General features: G+C 58.6%; 1 protein-coding gene across 1 annotated transcript in view; it reads left to right on the top strand.

Moving 5' to 3' along the window:
• Nucleotides 1-18,563, top strand: part of RAMP1 (receptor activity modifying protein 1) — a 44,170-nt gene that overhangs the window by 14,962 nt on the left and 10,645 nt on the right. The window contains exon 2 of the mRNA XM_069465652.1: nt 113-251. Coding sequence (XP_069321753.1) covers nt 113-251 — 139 coding nt within the window. The remainder of the gene's footprint in view (nt 1-112; nt 252-18,563) is intronic.

Genomic DNA, 18,563 nt, shown 5'->3' with positions numbered 1-18,563 from the left:
CAGGGAGCCCTCGGAGACCCTGTCCCGGTCGTGCTCCTGCAGTGGGCCCGGGGGTGGGAGCCCCTGGCTGGGGCCCGGGGCGGCGGTCATGGTCCTGGCACCTCTGTTGCAGGGCATCTCCTCTCGCTGGTCGCCGCCTGCCGGGACGCCGACCTCGGCGCCCTCCTCCGGGAGCTCTGCCTCGCCCAGTTCAAGGTGGACATGGAGGCTGTCGGGGAGACACTGTGGTGCGACTGGGGCAAGACCATCGGGTGAGTCCCTAACCCTGGGGCGCCTCTGTCACAGGAGCCTGACCTTCAGGGACATCCCTGCCAGTTCCCTCGGTCCCCATGGTCAGGCCAAGGCTGTCCCTCCTATCCCACCCATAGCCCCCCACCGAGGACTCCTTGAGCGGAGCCCTTGCCCTGCCTGGCCCGGCCATCCTGCCAGAGGCCTTTTCTCCCACCCCGTGGGGCTCCCTCCATGTGGGTGCCCCTGGGTGGGCATTGGGGCTCTCCCCCACCAGGCCCAGGCTCCTCCCCCTTGAGCGGAGCCCTTGCCCTGCCTGGCCCGGCCATCCTGCCAGAGGCCTTTTCTCCCACCCCGTGGGGCTCCCTCCATGTGGGTGCCCCTGGGTGGGTATTGGGGCTCTCCCCCACCAGGCCCAGGCTCCTCCCCCTTCGGGAGCAGGGATTGCATCGTGGCATGTCCAATCCATGTTTCTGCTTCAGTGTGCCGGCGCTAGGGGCGGCCTGGGGGCTCCAGTGCATGAGAAACAAGGTCAGCAGTGGGTGCCCGTAGCTGGGGGCTACCATCTCCCAGCCGTGGCAACCCTCAGACACACCTGTGCCCAGGTGTACAGCACAGTGCATGACACACGGTAGGTGCACAGGTCCTGGTGCTTCCAAAGCCTGTGCCCGAGAGAGGGGGGCCCTGGGACTGGGCTGGGAGGGTCTCTCAGAGGAAAGTCGAGCCAAGGTTACACACAAAGCACATTTGGCTTTGGTTTCTCCCAAGGGTCCAGGACACACCTGGGCAGAGCCCTGTGGGAGTGACGATCTCTCCTTGGAACTCATGGCCCCTCCCCACGGGGTGCAGGCTGGGACGGGGGTGGGGTACGCTCATGGCCGGGCCTTCCACCCACAGGGTCTGTGAGGCTGGGTGCTTGATCACCCCGCAGGGCCCCACGCCCCGGTGTGTCCTCTCAGGGAGCGGGTGGACCGCTACCCCGTCGTTCTCTGCCTGCCGCGTGCTCCCTGCAGGCCCTGAGAGGACACAGCTAACCAAGGAGCCCCCACTCCACCCCACCTCGGGGTGTTCTGGGGGACCCAGCAGTGCCCTCAGTGGGGGCTCCTCCCCGTCCCAGACTCACGGCCTCTTCAAGACTTCAGGGTCTCATTTTCTAAGTGGAGAAATTAATCGGGAGTTAGAAATTGAGGGGCAGGGCTTGTCAAAAATCAGAACAGCCTGTTCTTTAGGCTAATTAGCCTTCTGCCTCAGCTGAGTAATTCGTGTTGAGATTAAAGACTGCATTTTGTTAGGATCCAGGGAGGTGCCGGGGGAGCCCCTGGAGCAGAGCGCCCTCCGCCTGCTTTCTGAGTGAGCGGGATGGGTGGGATTGATGCCCCGACCGAGGGGAAGGCAGCCCAGTCGGCGACACAAGCCACGCTCTAAAAGCAGCCACGTGCTGTTACCAGAAACAGAGCCGAGGATGGTTTCTGACAGCGCTAGGTGCAAACAGGGATAATTAGCTCTCGAGCCAAAGAGCGTTTGCCATCCTCAGAGCCACGTGGCAGCCGCAGCTGGAAATAGAACGGGGAGGGTTGCTAGGGATTCTATTTAAAAAAAAAAAAAAAAAAAAAAAAAAAAAAAAACACCTCAAGATAATTTGGCGCAGCATTCCTGCAGAATTTCTTCATTGCTAAGAAACTAAGTTGCTGGTAAGGTCTTTGAGTTGACTGGGCGGGCCCCACCCACACCACCCGGGGTCATCTCCTTTCCTGAGAGTCACTGAGTGTAGACGCCACCCACGTCTCCGGAACACCCACAGCAACACCTGGGCCGCGTGTGACCGCACCACTGGGCACTGTCGCCGGGCCAGGCTGACACACAAACCCACGGCACGCCGCGGTGCTGAAGGTGCGCGCTCTCCGCCCAAAGGTGTGCTCAGAGAACCTCCGTTCCCTCCTTCCCCCACCCCGCTCCCACCGCTTCCTGTGGGCAGCTGTTCTCATTAGTGTCTGCTCTGCCCTTGCTCTGTTTCTTCTGCAAAAACGAGATTTTTCTCACTTCCCCTTCTTTCTTACGTGAAGGATGGAATACAAATGATATCATTTAACATTTTGGTGGGTTTCCCCCGCTTAACAACGTATCCTGGAAATCTCTCCTTACCAGGGCACAGGGAGCGGCCCCGCCCACTGTCAGGGCTGTAGAGTGCTCCACCGTCTCTCCTTACCAGGGCACGGGGAGCGGCCCAGCCCACTGTCAGGGCTGTAGAGTGCTCCACCGTCTCTCCTTACCAGGGCACAGGGAGCGGCCCCGCCCACTGTCAGGGCTGTAGAGTGCTCCACCGTCTCTCCTTACCAGGGCACAGGGAGCGGCCCCGCCCACTGTCAGGGCTGTGGAGTGCTCCACCGTCTCTCCTTACCAGGGCACAGGGAGCGGCCCCGCCCACTGTCAGGGCTGTGGAGTGCTCCACCGTCTCTCCTTACCAGGGCACAGGGAGCGGCCCCGCCCACTGTCAGGGCTGTGGAGTGCTCCACCGTCTCTCCTTACCAGGGCACAGGGAGCGGCCCCGCCCACTGTCAGGGCTGTGGAGTGCTCCACCGTCTCTCCTTACCAGGGCACAGGGAGCGGCCCCGCCCACTGTCAGGGCTGTGGAGTGCTCCACCGTCTCTCCTTACCAGGGCACAGGGAGCGGCCCCGCCCACTGTCAGGGCTGTAGAGTGCTCCACCGTCTCTCCTTACCAGGGCACAGGGAGCGGCCCCGCCCACTGTCAGGGCTGTAGAGTGCTCCACCGTCTCTCCTTACCAGGGCACAGGGAGCGGCCCCGCCCACTGTCAGGGCTGTAGAGTGCTCCACCGTCTCTCCTTACCAGGGCACAGGGAGCGGCCCCGCCCACTGTCAGGGCTGTAGAGTGCTCCACCGTCTCTCCTTACCAGGGCACAGGGAGCGGCCCCGCCCACTGTCAGGGCTGTAGAGTGCTCCACCGTCTCTCCTTACCAGGGCACAGGGAGCGGCCCCGCCCACTGTCAGGGCTGTAGAGTGCTCCACCGTCTCTCCTTACCAGGGCACAGGGAGCGGCCCCGTCTGTTGTCAGGGCTGTAGAGTGCTCCACCGTCTCTCCTTACCAGGGCACAGGGAGCGGCCCCGCCCACTGTCAGGGCTGTGTAGTGCTCCACCGTCTCTCCTTACCAGGGCACAGGGAGCGGCCCCGCCCACTGTCAGGGCTGTAGAGTGCTCCACCGTCTCTCCTTACCAGGGCACAGGGAGCGGCCCCGCCCACTGTCAGGGCTGTGGAGTGCTCCACCGTCTCTCCTTACCAGGGCACAGGGAGCGGCCCCGCCCACTGTCAGGGCTGTGGAGTGCTCCACCGTCTCTCCTTACCAGGGCACAGGGAGCGGCCCCGCCCACTGTCAGGGCTGTGGAGTGCTCCACCGTCTCTCCTTACCAGGGCACAGGGAGCGGCCCCGCCCACTGTCAGGGCTGTAGAGTGCTCCACCGTCTCTCCTTACCAGGGCACAGGGAGCGGCCCCGCCCACTGTCAGGGCTGTAGAGTGCTCCACCGTCTCTCCTTACCAGGGCACAGGGAGCGGCCCCGCCCACTGTCAGGGCTGTAGAGTGCTCCACCGTCTCTCCTTACCAGGGCACAGGGAGCGGCCCCGCCCACTGTCAGGGCTGTAGAGTGCTCCACCGTCTCTCCTTACCAGGGCACAGGGAGCGGCCCCGTCTGTTGTCAGGGCTGTAGAGTGCTCCACCGTCTCTCCTTACCAGGGCACAGGGAGCGGCCCCGCCCACTGTCAGGGCTGTAGAGTGCTCCACCGTCTCTCCTTACCAGGGCACAGGGAGCAGCCCCGCCCACTGTCAGGGCTGTAGAGTGCTCCACCGTCTCTCCTTACCAGGGCACAGGGAGCGGCCCCGCCCACTGTCAGGGCTGTAGAGTGCTCCACCGTCTCTCCTTACCAGGGCACAGGGAGCGGCCCCGCCCACTGTCAGGGCTGTAGAGTGCTCCACCGTCTCTCCTTACCAGGGCACAGGGAGCGGCCCCGCCCACTGTCAGGGCTGTAGAGTGCTCCACCATCTCTCCTTACCAGGGCACAGGGAGCAGCCCCGCCCACTGTCAGGGCTGTGTAGTGCTCCACCGTCTCTCCTTACCTGGGCACAGGGAGCGGCCCCGTCTGTTGTCAGGGCTGTAGAGTGCTCCACCGTCTCTCCTTACCAGGGCACAGGGAGCGGCCCCGCCCACTGTCAGGGCTGTGTAGTGCTCCACCGTCTCTCCTTACCAGGGCACAGGGAGCGGCCCCGCCCACTGTCAGGGCTGTAGAGTGCTCCACCGTCTCTCCTTACCAGGGCACAGGGAGCGGCCCCGCCCACTATCAGGGCTGTAGAGTGCTCCACCGTCTCTCCTTACCAGGGCACAGAGAGCGGCCCCGTCTGTTGTCAGGGCTGTAGAGTGCTCCACCGTCTCTCCTTACCAGGGCACAGGGAGCGGCCCCGCCCACTATCAGGGCTGTAGAGTGCTCCACCGTCTCTCCTTACCAGGGCACAGAGAGCGGCCCCGTCTGTTGTCAGGGCTGTAGAGTGCTCCACCGTCTCTCCTTACCAGGGCACAGGGAGCGGCCCCGCCCACTGTCAGGGCTGTGGAGTGCTCCACCGTCTCTCCTTACCAGGGCACAGGGAGCGGCCCCGCCCGTTGTCAGGGCTGTAGAGTGCTCCACCGTCTCTCCTTACCAGGGCACAGGGAGCGGCCCCGCCCACTGTCAGGGCTGTAGAGTGCTCCACCGTCTCTCCTTACCAGGGCACAGGGAGCGGCCCCGCCCACTATCAGGGCTGTAGAGTGCTCCACCGTCTCTCCTTACCAGGGCACAGAGAGCGGCCCCGTCTGTTGTCAGGGCTGTAGAGTGCTCCACCGTCTCTCCTTACCAGGGCACAGGGAGCGGCCCCGCCCACTGTCAGGGCTGTAGAGTGCTCCACCGTCTCTCCTTACCAGGGCACAGGGAGCGGCCCCGCCCACTATCAGGGCTGTAGAGTGCTCCACCGTCTCTCCTTACCAGGGCACAGAGAGCGGCCCCGTCTGTTGTCAGGGCTGTAGAGTGCTCCACCGTCTCTCCTTACCAGGGCACAGGGAGCGGCCCCGCCCACTGTCAGGGCTGTGGAGTGCTCCACCGTCTCTCCTTACCTGGGCACAGGGAGCGGCCCCGTCTGTTGTCAGGGCTGTAGAGTGCTCCACCGTCTCTCCTTACCAGGGCACAGGGAGTGGCCCCGCCCACTGTCAGGGCTGTGTAGTGCTCCACCGTCTCTCCTTACCAGGGCACAGGGAGCGGCCCCGCCCACTGTCAGGGCTGTGTAGTGCTCCACCGTGCCGTTTCTAGCCGCTTTCCTGTGCGAATGTTAGAATGTTAGCCTTTAACCTGTTCCTGGCGTTTTCCCCTTTCAGGTCGCTCTGGGACGAAGGGCCTTGTGCGTGTGGCCTTCCAGGGGGTTGCAGGGTAGACGCCCGGCAGCGGCATGGCTGGGTCAGAGGGTCGGAGCTTGTGCGGTTTCGCTGGGTACTGCCCATCTCCCTCCGGAGGCCCACACCGGTCCCACGTTCCCCAGGGGTGAGATGGGTGCCTCGGTGCCCAGGCATGTGCTGTCTGTCCCCAGACCCACAGACTGCGCTGTCACAAGGCAGAATTTTCACTGTCTCATAAATGACGTGTTAATTTGCATTTCTTTAATTACCAGTGAATCTGAACATCTTTCATACATTTAAGGGCCATTCTTTTATCTTTCTTGTGAATCGTTTCTTCTCATTTTCTGTCAGGTTTCTGGTCCTTGTTAAAGAGTTCTTTGTATGTTAGATGAGGCATTTTTGTCTCTGATATATGTTCGATATTTTCTCCTAGTTTGCTGGTTGTCTTTCGACTTTGGTGTTTTTGTTGCCATGCAATTTTTTTAGTGCAGTCAAAACCATCAAACTTTCATCCCGTCTGGATCTGAGGCACGGTTGGAAAGCCTTTCTCCACGCCAGGGGTGGAGAGGGGCCCAGCACGTTTTCCTCCAGCTTGTCTGGCTCTGTTGGTTGCACCCACATCCCTGGTCTATCTGGAGTTTACTCTTGTGTATGGTGCGAACTAGGAATCGAATTTCATCTTTCTCCGCGTGGGCTACCCAGGTGTCCCATTTATTGAAGAGTCCATCTCTGCCCCCGGTGATCGGAGATGCCGCCTTCATCATGCAGGAAGTTGTTCTGTGCAGTGTGCCCGTACCTGTCTACATAGAAGCCTTCCTCATATTACTTGAATCTACATTAATTCTTCTCCGGAGCCATCAGCGGGTCCTCACCGCCTACTGAATGTTTATCCCTTACCTCATTCCAAAAAAATATGTATTACAGCTGGCATTTATTGAGCACTTACTACATGCTCGGCTTTGTGCTAAGCACTTAACACGTACTGTCTCATTTAAGTGAAACAATCTGAGGAGGAGGAAGAACTGATGCAATCCCTGCTTTATCTGCCCAGGGTCTCCCCCCTGGTAACCAGCGGCTCCCTCCTGGTCCCCAGGGGAGGTGTGGGGATGCCCTGCCTTCGTGTAAGTGTGGCTTCCTGGGAGGTGGATGCCAGCTTTCAGGTGCCATCTCAGCCCTGCCAGCGTCCCATGGGCCTGGCAAAGTCCATTTGCATTGACACACTAAGCCTGGGCGTGAGCAGCCTTTCCAGGGTCTCCCGGAGCAGTGGAGGTCCAGGCTCCAGAGTGGACAGGCTTGTCCAAGTGATTGGGCGGAAGGAGAAGAGAAGGGGCCCTGCAGAGATCACGGGGACTCCAAAGGCAAGAGCCACTGGGGCCAGAGCCCCACGCTCCTGCTGCCTGAGGTCATAGCCGTCCTCGGGGCCTGGGCTGGGCCTACAGGTGGCTCCGGATGTGGCAGAGGGAAGCTTCCGGGCTCTCTGAAACCAGAGAAGGTCTAGTTTAACAACAGCTGTGTGTCAGAGGGGACTCACTTCCCACAGATAACAAACGTGAGCCAGGCTTTTGCAGGATGCACACACAGGAGCACGTGGGGAGTGCAGGGACGTGTTCGTCCCAGCCAGCGCCCGGGGCGCCGGCCTGACAGTGCTGCCTCCTGCCTGGACGCAGACAGGAGGGCCGCGTGAGCCCCGCCTCAGGACACTGCACGGAAGTATCAGATTATTTTAAAAGGACTTCTCGTCACCACTGTGTGTCGTTGCTCAAAGATAAAAATTTCCCCAATGAGAGCAAAGGGCTGCCGAGAACATTCAGGCCACAGCCCAAGCAGAGGACAGTGGGCGTTCTTCAGTGGCCTGCCTGGGACTGCGGGCTCGCTTTGCTTTTGCATTTCCACGGTCTGTGTGGTTAAAGCTGCCCAGTGTGGTCTGCACTCAGGTCTGCAGCCGCCAGCAGCCCCCACTGTGACAGAGACCCCCACTCCGCCTCCCGGCCTTTCGATTCCATACCTGGTCGGGTGGTTGTGAGCGTGGCTGGGGGTTGTTCCCGAGCCCTTTCTCCAGTGCTCGGGTATCTGGGACCCAACTCAGCGAGGCCGCCACTGCCAGGCGGTCATCGCATGAAACGGCAGCCTGGTTTGCCGATGGAGACAGAGCATAACGCAGCCCGCTACCTGGGACTGACGTCTAACTTGGGAAGGTGTAGAGAACGTGGAAAGTGTGTCACAGGAACCCCCACGTCCAGAAACCCTCCTGTGGGTGCTGGGGAAGGGGAGCAGGGCAGCGGAGAGGGGGGATCTCCAGCGTGCCCAGACTCGGCTACAGAAGGGTGGTTTTAAGGTGCCGCACGTCGGATTTCCCACCCAGGCAAGAAATGCTGGGGACACCTCTGCCCTCCCCTTCCGGTACAGCTTTAGGGCCTGAGGCATCACCGTGGGCAGGGGAGAGAGGGCAGAGGTGGGAGATGCCGGGGGCCAGGCCAGCGTCTGCCGTGCAGGGTCATGGGCGTTCACCCTCATGCCAGTCGGGCGCCTCCTTCCCTCTGCCCTAAAGCCTCCGGGTGTCTCGGCTCACAGCCACCTCCGTACACAGCCCTGGGCCCAGGGCCGCGGGTCGGAGCCCCTGTGCTGGGCGAGGAGGGGCCTCTGGCCTGGCCTGGGGAGCCGCCCGATTACGGGGCAGGGGTCCGGGCCCCAGGGAGGGGCACAGCCCAGCGTGTTAACTGAAGGACACAGGACAAGCGTTCAGAGCGCCGGCGACGGTGCTGTTGCTCAGAACCGCAGCGCCACGTGGCGCCTGGTTCCGGAGGGCTGTGGACCGGGCCGGGCGCTGACCCGCGTGGCCGGCCCTGGGCCTGCGCGTCTCCAGCTTCGCTGCTGGGACAATGAGCCTCCTTTGTGTGTCCCTGTGAAGAGTCAGGGCAGGAAATTCTTCAGAACTCAGCAACGTCCGAACAGCTGCTTTTGTTTTGAATTTCAACAGGAACTGAGAGGGAGGCATCTTCTTAAATCACGAGAGCCCTCGGACCAGCAGGCGTGTCATCTCCCTGCGGTTCCTGCTGAGCTTGGCCCACCTCGCCAAGGTCTCGGGACGGCCGTGGCCAGAGCCCTGCCCAAGCGTGGCCCCTGTCCGGAGCCCTGGCATGGGGGCCCCGCCCGAGGCCCTCCTGCGCAGCCGGCAGCTTCCAGAGCAGGGGCGGGGCTGCCTTCGGTACCCTCCAGGCTTGTCCATCAAGGCCTCTGCCCCGGAACTCTCGATGTGCCCACAAGCCTTCGAGTCACATTTGTGCTTGGCCTGGTGGCTGTGGCGCTGACGTCCCTGCGTGTACTGGTGGGAGAGTGTGGGCTCCACAGAAAAGCCCCCAGGCCCTAGGCTGGACCCACGCAGGGTGCCCAGCACAGCCAGGCCTCGGGGGATGGGAGGGTGGGTGCTGCCCAGGCCGAGGCTGCCCGCCGTGGGTCTGCACAGGGCACAGAGCCCCGTCTTATGGGGGAAGACCTGGCACAGATGCCCACCCGCCCACCCCTTGCCCACTTGGGTAGGGGGAGCCTTTCAGGTGTCTCCAGAGAACATGCCCAGGTGCATGCATGTCTGGCTGCCAACTCTGGACCTCTTGGGGCCTTCAGGGTGACTGCCAGCCCAGCAGGGAGGTGGGAGGAGCAGGGAGAGGCCCAAGGACCTGGGTCCTCCCGGATGCCAGGCCAGGCCACGGCCTAACGAAGGGGGGAGGGGAGATACCAGGAAAACCCTCCAGCTCTCCCAGTGACTCCAGGCTGGTTCTGCTGAGGACATCGCTCCTGCCACCAGCACAGGCATCAGCTGGGGTGCTCTGTCCCCGTGGGGAAGGGTTATAGACACCGCTTTGCAGTGGCTGGGGCAGGGGACACCCTGAGGCCCTTCCCAGAGCCTCCGCAGCTGTTTCATTTACCTTCACTCAGGTCTCCGTGGCTGGGTTTCGGCAGGGGGGCCTCAGGCCCCGCCCCCGTGGAGCAGGCGTGGAGTGCTGAGCGGGGCAGCCCGCCCAAGAGCTCTGGTCCACAGCACCGAGGCCAACAGCAGAGGGGCCGTTGTCGGGGGATGGGGGAGCTGCTGCCTCCCCTCCACACCCAGGCCCCCCGCGTGTCCTCAGCCCCCTTTATCTCCAGCACGCTGAGCCTCTGGCCCCGGGGGGGTGGGCAGGGACGGAGAGACACTGCCCCAGCCACGGTGGTAACTCAGCGCAGAGCGAGGCCTGAGCCACGGTGCCGTCTCTTCCCATCCGGTGACGAACTGCCCCGTTTCACATCCTCCTCAGTCTACGGATGAAATCAGGCCTCCGTGTCAGCATGGAAGAGGACGGAAATGGGGTGACACTAAGCAGATGCCACCGAGAGCAGAAGGGCAGGCAGGTGGGCTGTGTCCCCCCCGGTGGGGCCCCCCCGAGGACACATGGCTGCAGCCGTCCAGGCTGTGCACACAGGCCAGGCTTGGTCACACTGGCCCTCGCCTTGTCACAGGCAGCCTGCCGTGCTGTCACGTGGAAGGGGGCGGGGCGGGCACGCGGTGGGAAGGATGATGACAATGTGCTCGGTGGGCAACACCTGGGCAGTGGGGTAGGGATGGCAGACGTCCCTTCCTAACTCTGACCTTCACCCCACCCGGGCCCAGTGAGCCGCTTCCCGGGATCCATTCATTCATCGTCCAGTTGGTGGACATCTCCCGGGCACAGGCTAGAACAGGGACGTTCTGGGTCCCCTGTCGGGGGTCTGCAGCGAGCGGTGGTTCAGCGTGGCAGCTGGCCTGCCCCGTGCATATTTTGAGGACACGGGGTATCTTGTGGGACTTGGCCTTAGGTCTGAGTCTCCTCTTCTCCCAGCTTCCCGTCTCAATCAGAAAAAGGAGAAGCCACCTCACTGCCAAGGCCAGGTGCAAGCAGGAAGGCCAAGTTATGGAGCCACGATTGTAATTCGGCTCGTGGAGCCATTTCCAGGTTTTTGTTGTTATAAGCTAAGTGATGACACTGTCAGAACTTGTGTACATGTGTCCCTTTTCTGACTAATTTCTTTGTGACAAATTCCTGGGAGAAATCATTCTTGCACGTGGGCTTAGGGCAGCGTGTGCTGTGAACATTCTTGGTTGTCCATAGGTCTTGCCCAGTTGCTGTTCTGAAGAACGTGACTGACTCTACCGGCAGCGTATGAGAACGCTTCCTTCCTCACAGGTCCACGGGTGGTGGGTTTGTAGAGATTTTACTGTCATCAAAGCCACAAGGGGGTTTCGGCCTAGGCCCAGCTTTGCTCATAGCACAAAGATCCAGTTGTTGAGACAAGGAGGATTGCCAAGGAAGAAAGGAATTTTGTAATGACAGACGTCTTGTCAGGAGCAGCTGCCTCCAGTCCGTCTCCAGGGCTCAGAGATTCGGGGCCGCGCGCTTGGGGAGGTCGTGCTGTGACTAACAGGGGCCGCGAGCTTGGGGAGGTCGTGGGGATGGTGAGTCTTGGCATCAGGAAGTCTGTCCAGGGCCTCGAGAATCTCAGCCCCTTTGGCAGAAAATCTCCCATTTCTGGGAAACAACTCAGAAGGGCAAGTAGGTGGCTAAGGAAGAGCATTATAAAAACACAGGGGTTATTGAAATTCGTTCATGGGGTGAGTTTCTTTACTTTTGCAGTTTTCTCTTTGGTTTTAATTTGCACATCTTTGGCTATTAGGAAGGTTGACACAGGGTCCTACAGTTACTCGCAAGCTGCTTTTTCTCAAGTGCAAATTACCTCACCATGACCTTTCTATTTGTCCTTTGAGTCATTGGGGATTTGGGGTTTTTTTAAGGCTTTATTTTTTAGAGTAGTTTTAGGTTCTTAGCTAAATTGAGAGGTAGGTACAGAGATTTTCCCTATATCCAGGTATTTTTAACCTTCCTTTATAGATCCTTGAGTAGGATACATAGTGACGATTTGTCATTATGTTCTAAATGTTTTCTTCTTTCATTTGTGCTTATTTTGGTGATGACGATTTCCCGTGTGTTCCTTAATCAGCTGACACGGAGCTCCGGCTCCCCAGAGGTCTGTACGGGCTTCACTCTGCCCTCCCTGTTCCACGAGCCCAGAGCCGCACGGCCACAGTGTTATGTTCTGTTTCTTTGTAGTTTTGTGTTTTGTAATATTTATCTTGACATAGTATGTAGACATAAATTATTAAAATTTATTTCCTTCCCCCTTGATCATCCTGACATAATTCGATCAATAATGTTTCCTGCCTCCATTGTTTAACACACTGTGCCTCCTTGTATGCATCAGAGTCTGTTTCAGTTCATTTTTTCTTATATTTTGGCGTCATACTACACCATTTTAATTACCATGGCTTTATAGTATCTTCTACAATTTAGAAGACCTCTTACCATGCTTCATTTGCATTCTATTATACACTGTTTCACTTTCTCTGATACATTTTCTGCCTATTTTTCCAAAAAATTTAGGAATCATTTTGCCAGAGTCCATAAAAAGTCACTGGGGTTCTAATCGAGTCGGCCACATTGACAAGCCGTGACTTTCAATCCCTCAGCTTGGGAATCCCTGCGGTGGATTTAAGAGTCCCTCGCCTGGCAGGGGCACAGGGCGGCCCCCGTGTCCTCAGGGTTGTCAGCAGGACTGCTCGGATAGCTTGTTGCCACCTTGTTACTGGAAACTGCTTTTGAACAATTAGTAGAGAAACCATCATGGACCCAGTGCACCGAACGTGGTTCCACATGGGACGCCCCGGACGGACCTGCTGACGCTAAAATAAAATCTTGGAGATGTCCAAGAAGGCAGGGGGAGTGACGAGGCTTGTCTGGCCTCCCTCTTCATGCAGCAACTCAGCTTTAGGGTATTTCTGGGGTCCCCTGGGCCAAGAGGGGGTCCACTCAATCAGCTAGGGGAGCTTAAGATTTTATTTTAGCTCGCACAACCAGTAATGTTACCTTGTTTTGATATTTAGCTCTTTCATGCGTTTCTGAATTTGTTTTATGTACTTGATAATGAAGTATTAGTGCTTCAATTCTAATCATATTTTTATCATTTCTACTTTACTTTTCTAGCAGTTATTTACATATACATTTTGCTCTATCTTTAGCGCATTTAGATTAAATATAATTATGCTGCTATCAACCATGCCTCTTATTATATCATCCTTATTACATGTAATAGTTTTTGCTTTGATGATGTTTTACCTCATATTAACATTGAAACCTCAGAATTTTTACTGATATTTTACTGATAACTCTTTTAGTCTTCCTGTGCATTTCTGTTTTCGTTGTCTCTCTTGCAAACAGCTTATTGCTGGATTTTATTTTTTCATCTGGAGAGTGACAGCCTTTAACAAAGGCAGTTATGTTGTGTTTGTCCTTTTGATTCCCTCGTCAGGCACTCCGCCTTTTTGTCGTCCTGATTTTTATCTTTCTATGCTGATTATTTTTCTTTGCTCCCTATTGTTGAGACACTGTGTGTTTTCTCTTTTAAACGAGATTGAAATATTGGCAAGCTGTTTTTCACTCAACCAGCAGTGAAATGTGAGGCAATGTTCTTATTCCTGTATTTATTTTCTTACATTGTCAAGCCGCACACCTTGTCCTCCGCCCGTGAAAGAACAGGAATCTCAGGGGTTTTGGCTTCTTTCTGTCCATCTCTGTATCTGTCTGTCTGTCTCTTATGGATTGCAATTACTGTTCTTCCTTTCTATCCTCTATTTATTTGGGTTGTTATTTCTTATACTGTGTGTTTTTCTGACAGTTGTACTATTTGCACACTCCTATCAGTAATGGCCCTTGCTCTGATGGGGTTCTTGTTTACTTATCTTTGCAAATGGAGCAAATTAACAAATAGAGAATGTGTTGATTTAAGCGTGCCTCATTTTAACACCATCATTCCCTTTTTAAATTCAGGAGATTGTTTGAAGTAGATCCTAGACATAAGCCTTGTGATTAATATAGTCTCAGAATTCAAAAATTTCTAAGGAGCTCTCTGCTGCCTTTGTACAAGAATGACAGCTTGGCAGGATAATGAGTCTACAAGGAACAACCTCATTCCCTGAAGTTCCCGCAGATGTTGTTCCATCGTCTCTGGGTGTTTATTGTGTCATCAGAGAAGGCAGAAGTGGTTTTGATTTATGTGTATTTTTAAAATATGACCTCCTCCTTTCCGGCGTGGTTGCTGACGTGTGCCTTTTAGTTTAAAATTCTTGTGAGAACTCACTTGGACGATGGCGTCATTAAACTCATGGGGGCTTTCTCGTGCACCGCGGTTCCCAGCTGGACGTTCACAGGACTGGGCGTTCCTGTCGCACTGTCAGCTAGGGATGCGGGCCCTGCTCCTCCCACACCTTCCTCCGGCCCCCGGCCCCCGCTGGAACTCGTGCGCCTGGTTTGGTGCGTTATCCTGCCTCTCACTTCGCCGCCGCTAGGCGTTACATCTTCTTTCTGGATACATTGTTCCAGTTACTCTGCTTTTGTTTTCTGCAGTACAGTTTCTGCCTTTTACTCTATCTAAAGCAGTTCGTAATTAAGATATTGCAGTTGGTACTAATTATAGTGCAGTAAGTTAAAGTTTGCTTTATCCCGAAACCTAATGGACATATTAACTAACCTCTTTCCGGGAGGCCAGACTTCAGCCACTGTGGGGCGTGGGGGCTGCCTGAGAGGAAGCAGGGGCAGGACCACCTGCGGAAGGCCCTCTGGCCAGCTCTCAGGCCACATGTCCTCAGACCCTGGGCAGCCAGGACCACCAGGGAATGTCGCTGTCAGGCAGCACCAGTGCCTGACTCCCCCTCCCCAGCTGGACCTGGCTGGGGGCTGAGACCCCCATGCCAGCCCTCCCTCCCAAAAGCCAGGTGGGTCTGGGGCTCTATGGGTCCCCATCACACTTATTTCTCAGTGTCCTTGTCCTCCCAGTACACTCGGGCTGCTCCGAGGCTTGTGTCCATGACAGCTTTGAATTAGGGAGAAGCCCCCAGGGATAGCTGGGAGCTTCTCCCTTGCCGGGGTGATGGTGGCTTCCTGTTGTACAGGGGCACACTCAGAAATAGAACAGAGGGACACGTGTTTGCAGGAGGCAAGACAAAGTGTTGCCAGCCCAGGGGGACAGGGGTGGCCTGTTGCCACTCCTATTTGGTTGTGGTTCTCCTTGAACAGGTCAGGTGAGGGCACCTTGGTACCATGGAGGCCTTCAGAACCCAGATGCTCGATTTGGCTTAGCAGCTGTTGCTGAGGACCCAGCAGGACAGGACTTTCTCCCTCCTGACGTCACAGCCCCCAGCACCGTGGCCTCTGGGAGCCCCTAACCCTCCCTTGGGGTCAGCCCCACCGTGGGGATTGAAGGTGGGGGTTGGCACCTCCAGCTGCAACCCCGTGTCAGGGCCGCTGCCAGCTGCGTGGGCTTCTGCCCGGGGTGAGGACAGGACAGGAAGTCGTGAGGGCACAGAGGGGCCACCGCCTGTCTCCTTTCCTGACCTTTGACCACTCCCTGCTCTCCAGCCCACCCCTGCACCCTCTGCTGTGCCCACCCTCCAGCCAGGCCTCAGCCAGGCAGGGGGGGTTCTCTCCAGTGAGCGGGCTTCACCCAAGCCAGGGTCAGGGTTCCTGCAGGGACAGTGGGCACCAGCGGGGCTTCTGCCTCAGTTTCCTGGTTGTCACTTCAGGCCCTTTGCAGCTGCTGTTCCACGTCCCAACCTCGGGTGGTGTCTGGGCTCCCTGGCTGGGTTTACATCCTGGATTGGGCCAGTGTGACGTCTTTGTGTCTCCCCCACGCCAGCCTGGCATGTGGCACATCTGACAATGCCAGCGGGGCCTGTCTGGCATCTCTGACAGCTTATTCTGTGCCAGGCGCAGGGACGAGTCCTGCATGTGAATGGTCTCATCTGTGGGTGGGTCTCCGTGACTCTGTCAAGACAGAAGGGAGACGGGGCCACGCACTGGCCACCCGCACGGGCTTTCATGCAGAGGCGGGTGGGCGAGAGTGAGACGCTCACCCAGGGCTGGTGAGCCAGTGACGCGAGGGGCCTGGGAAGGGTGTGGTGGCCCCCAGGGGGTTCTCATCACACCCTTGCTGTGTGCCAGGGACCACCGTACCCATTTTAAGGGTGAAAACCCCAAGGCTCAGTGACTAGTGACGTCTCAAAGTCCCACCTATAGTGCATATTCAATTGTGTGGAATGTTCTGGGCCCTTCCCTTCTACCACACCCAGCGTTGCCCCTGAGCTGGGATCTGGGCTGCCTGTACAAAGGTGGCCAGTTGCTGGGACTTGTTGGGGGGCAGCCCAGTGGGAGCACCCCTGCAGGGTCCCGGTGGGGTCCGGCGGCATCAGGGAGACAGTGCGTTCCTTGGCACGGCAGGGAGGGCAGAGTGTGCTTTGGGTCCCTTCCAGCCGCCAGTGTGGCTTCAAGGATAAGGGTAATGTCCCCAGGGTGTTAGCATCCAAATATAGCATCCCAGCTGTCATGCCTGATCCCGGGGCTTGGACACATGTCACACCCAGGACCCCATGAGGTGGGAGCCCTTGGGCCCAGCAGGCCTGGGCACAGTCCCAGCCCCACCGCGCACAGCTGCGCAGCTAGACCTGGGGGTCCTCCCTCGTGGGGGTCCCGGGAGATCTGAGAGTTGCCGCGAGGCTGTAGGGCTCACGTGTGCCCAGCCCGCTGTTCCCTGTGTTCTCAGACCCTGGGGGCCAGGATCGCTGGGCACAGAGCGCCCCCCTGCCCGGGCCCAGATACTGGTGCCGACACAGGATAGTCTGTGACTTCGCCTGGGACCCCAGCTGAATTTTAAAACTGTTTCATTTGGCAGCCCCAGAAGCCAGGTCCCTGCCCCGGCCTGTCCTCAGAGGAGGCTTTATGCCCGCGCGGTGGGGCCTCCATGTGGGGGGCCTGGTTGGCGGCTCCCGAGCTGCGTCTGGTGCCAGCGCTGGCTGCACGGAGCCAGGGGTGGATTTAGAAACCTCTCCTTCCTCCCAGCGTGGGCGGAGGCGCCCAGATTCCTCCTGGCCCAGAGCTGTCAGAGCAGGAGCTGCGGAAGGAGGGGACAAGGTACCCAGGATGCCCCCTTCCTGGGAGCGGCTTCTCAGGGGGTCAGGGACAGCAGTGGCCTGAGCGGAGGCCAAGCTGGCCCCAAGTCAGTCCCCCGGGCCTGTCCCACTCTGCACTGCCACCTCAGGGACGCCCCAGCCACCCCAGCAGTCTCCCTCATCTGTGCGGGGTACTCCTACCTGTGAACGTGGGTCTTAGGGTTTTCTCGGACCTCTGAACACCAGGGGGTGTGATCTGTTGTCCTCAGAGGACACAGCCAGCCACAGGGGCGTGTGGGCATCTACCCCAGCCTCAGCGGTCCCCATTTCACATGCCAACAGCTCACTGGATGCTCCTGTGGGGCACACTCTTAGTTATGGGGTGTCCATCAGTCGCTGGGGGCAGACTGGGCCTGACCTCTCCCCAGGGCCAGCATGCATCCACCGGCCCCATCTGGGCCTCCACCTCCCCCGCCCCTCTGCGGCCCTGGGTCCCTAGGATGTGATCTCCCAGGGTGCAGGGAGGCCCCTGGCTGCTCCCTGAGGTGCCTCCTGCTCCCCCCGCCCCCGCCCCGGGCTGTTTGTCCGCAGGCGGGCCCAGCTGAGGAAGCCTGCAGCACTGGGCAAGGATTGCAAGACCCCCGCCGCCCTCCCGAGAGTGAGCAGATGTTAGAGCCGAGCTCTCACTGTGGCCTGGCCAGGCCTGGGGCAGTGGCAGCCTGTGTGGCAGCAAAGCTCACTGCTGTCCACCGTGGCTGGGTGCCTCGCCAAGAGAGCATAGGGTGGCCGTCACCCTGGTGCATTTGCTGGGTGGCCTCCATCTCAGCCTGGGGCCGTCTTCCACATGGAGATACCAGCAGGGGAGGAGACAGCGCACGCGCGAGGCCGAGCATCTCCCCGGCGGCGTCCAGGGCCATGGATCGGCTCTGGGGCCGAGACGCGCTGGAGGCGCCCTGTGCTGTGTGTCCCGGGTGCTCCCCTGGGCAGCCTTTCCCAGGCCGGCTTGGCCCCAGAAGCCTGTTGTAAAGTTTCCTTTCCAGCGTGTTCTGGGCTGGGAGAATCAGGTTCACTTCAGGCCAGGAAAGGAAGAGACTGGAAGAGCCCAAGATAGGGGAGGGGACCGATGCCAGGGCCCCAGGGGGTGGTGAGGGGAGCAATGGCGCGAAGGAGGCCTCGGAGGCCCTGGTGCCACTTTGCTTTCTGCGGGCAAGGTGCGGAGAGGCGGGCACTCTCCCAGGTCACCCCTCACCGGCGTGAGCCTGCGGTTTAATATGAGCGGGTTCCAACGGGCTGCAAGCGTGGTGGGAGGAATTGTTGTTGCCTCCTACACAGCAGTGCAAGAACTGGCCCGTTTCCATTCGTCTTCCTCTCGTTACCTTGAACCCTCCTGAGGTTCTTTCTTCTGTGCTTTGTTCATATTTTTCTTTCTCCTAAAAGAGAGAGGCCTTTGTCCTCCTTGCCCAGCAAGCGCCCGGTCGGTGGTCGGGGAAATACGATATTTAGCTGGTAACCAAGGTGTGGGATGGAATCGCCGTCCGAGACTCGGCCAGTATTGTGTGAAGCCGGTGGTGGCGCTTGTGTTGTTTATTGACCAAGAGTCTCGGTGGAAACCTCAGTGACGCACGCTCAGCTGGGACATTCCTCAGACTGGATGGAGCTGGCATTTCCCCTCCTGCTCCCTGGGAAAACAGCTTTGCTGAGATGTCAGAAGTCCCTGTTGTACGACTTAAGCAGATAACCACATTAAGAACCTGGTAAAGTGTTCATTTGCACGCAAGGGTGACACTAATGCCACTGATGACATTCCTGTCTCAGCCATGCGGTAGGCCGAGTGCTTGGACATCCCTGGGCCAGCACAGATGTGTGAGGACTTCCCCAGTCTGACTGGATTTCTCTCTGACCAGCCT

Source organism: Eulemur rufifrons, chromosome 1 (genome assembly GCF_041146395.1).
Source record: "Eulemur rufifrons isolate Redbay chromosome 1, OSU_ERuf_1, whole genome shotgun sequence".
NCBI lineage: Eukaryota > Metazoa > Chordata > Mammalia > Primates > Lemuridae > Eulemur > Eulemur rufifrons.
The sequence above is the reverse complement of the archived record's forward strand: the minus strand, read 5'-3'. Positions and strand labels throughout refer to the sequence as shown.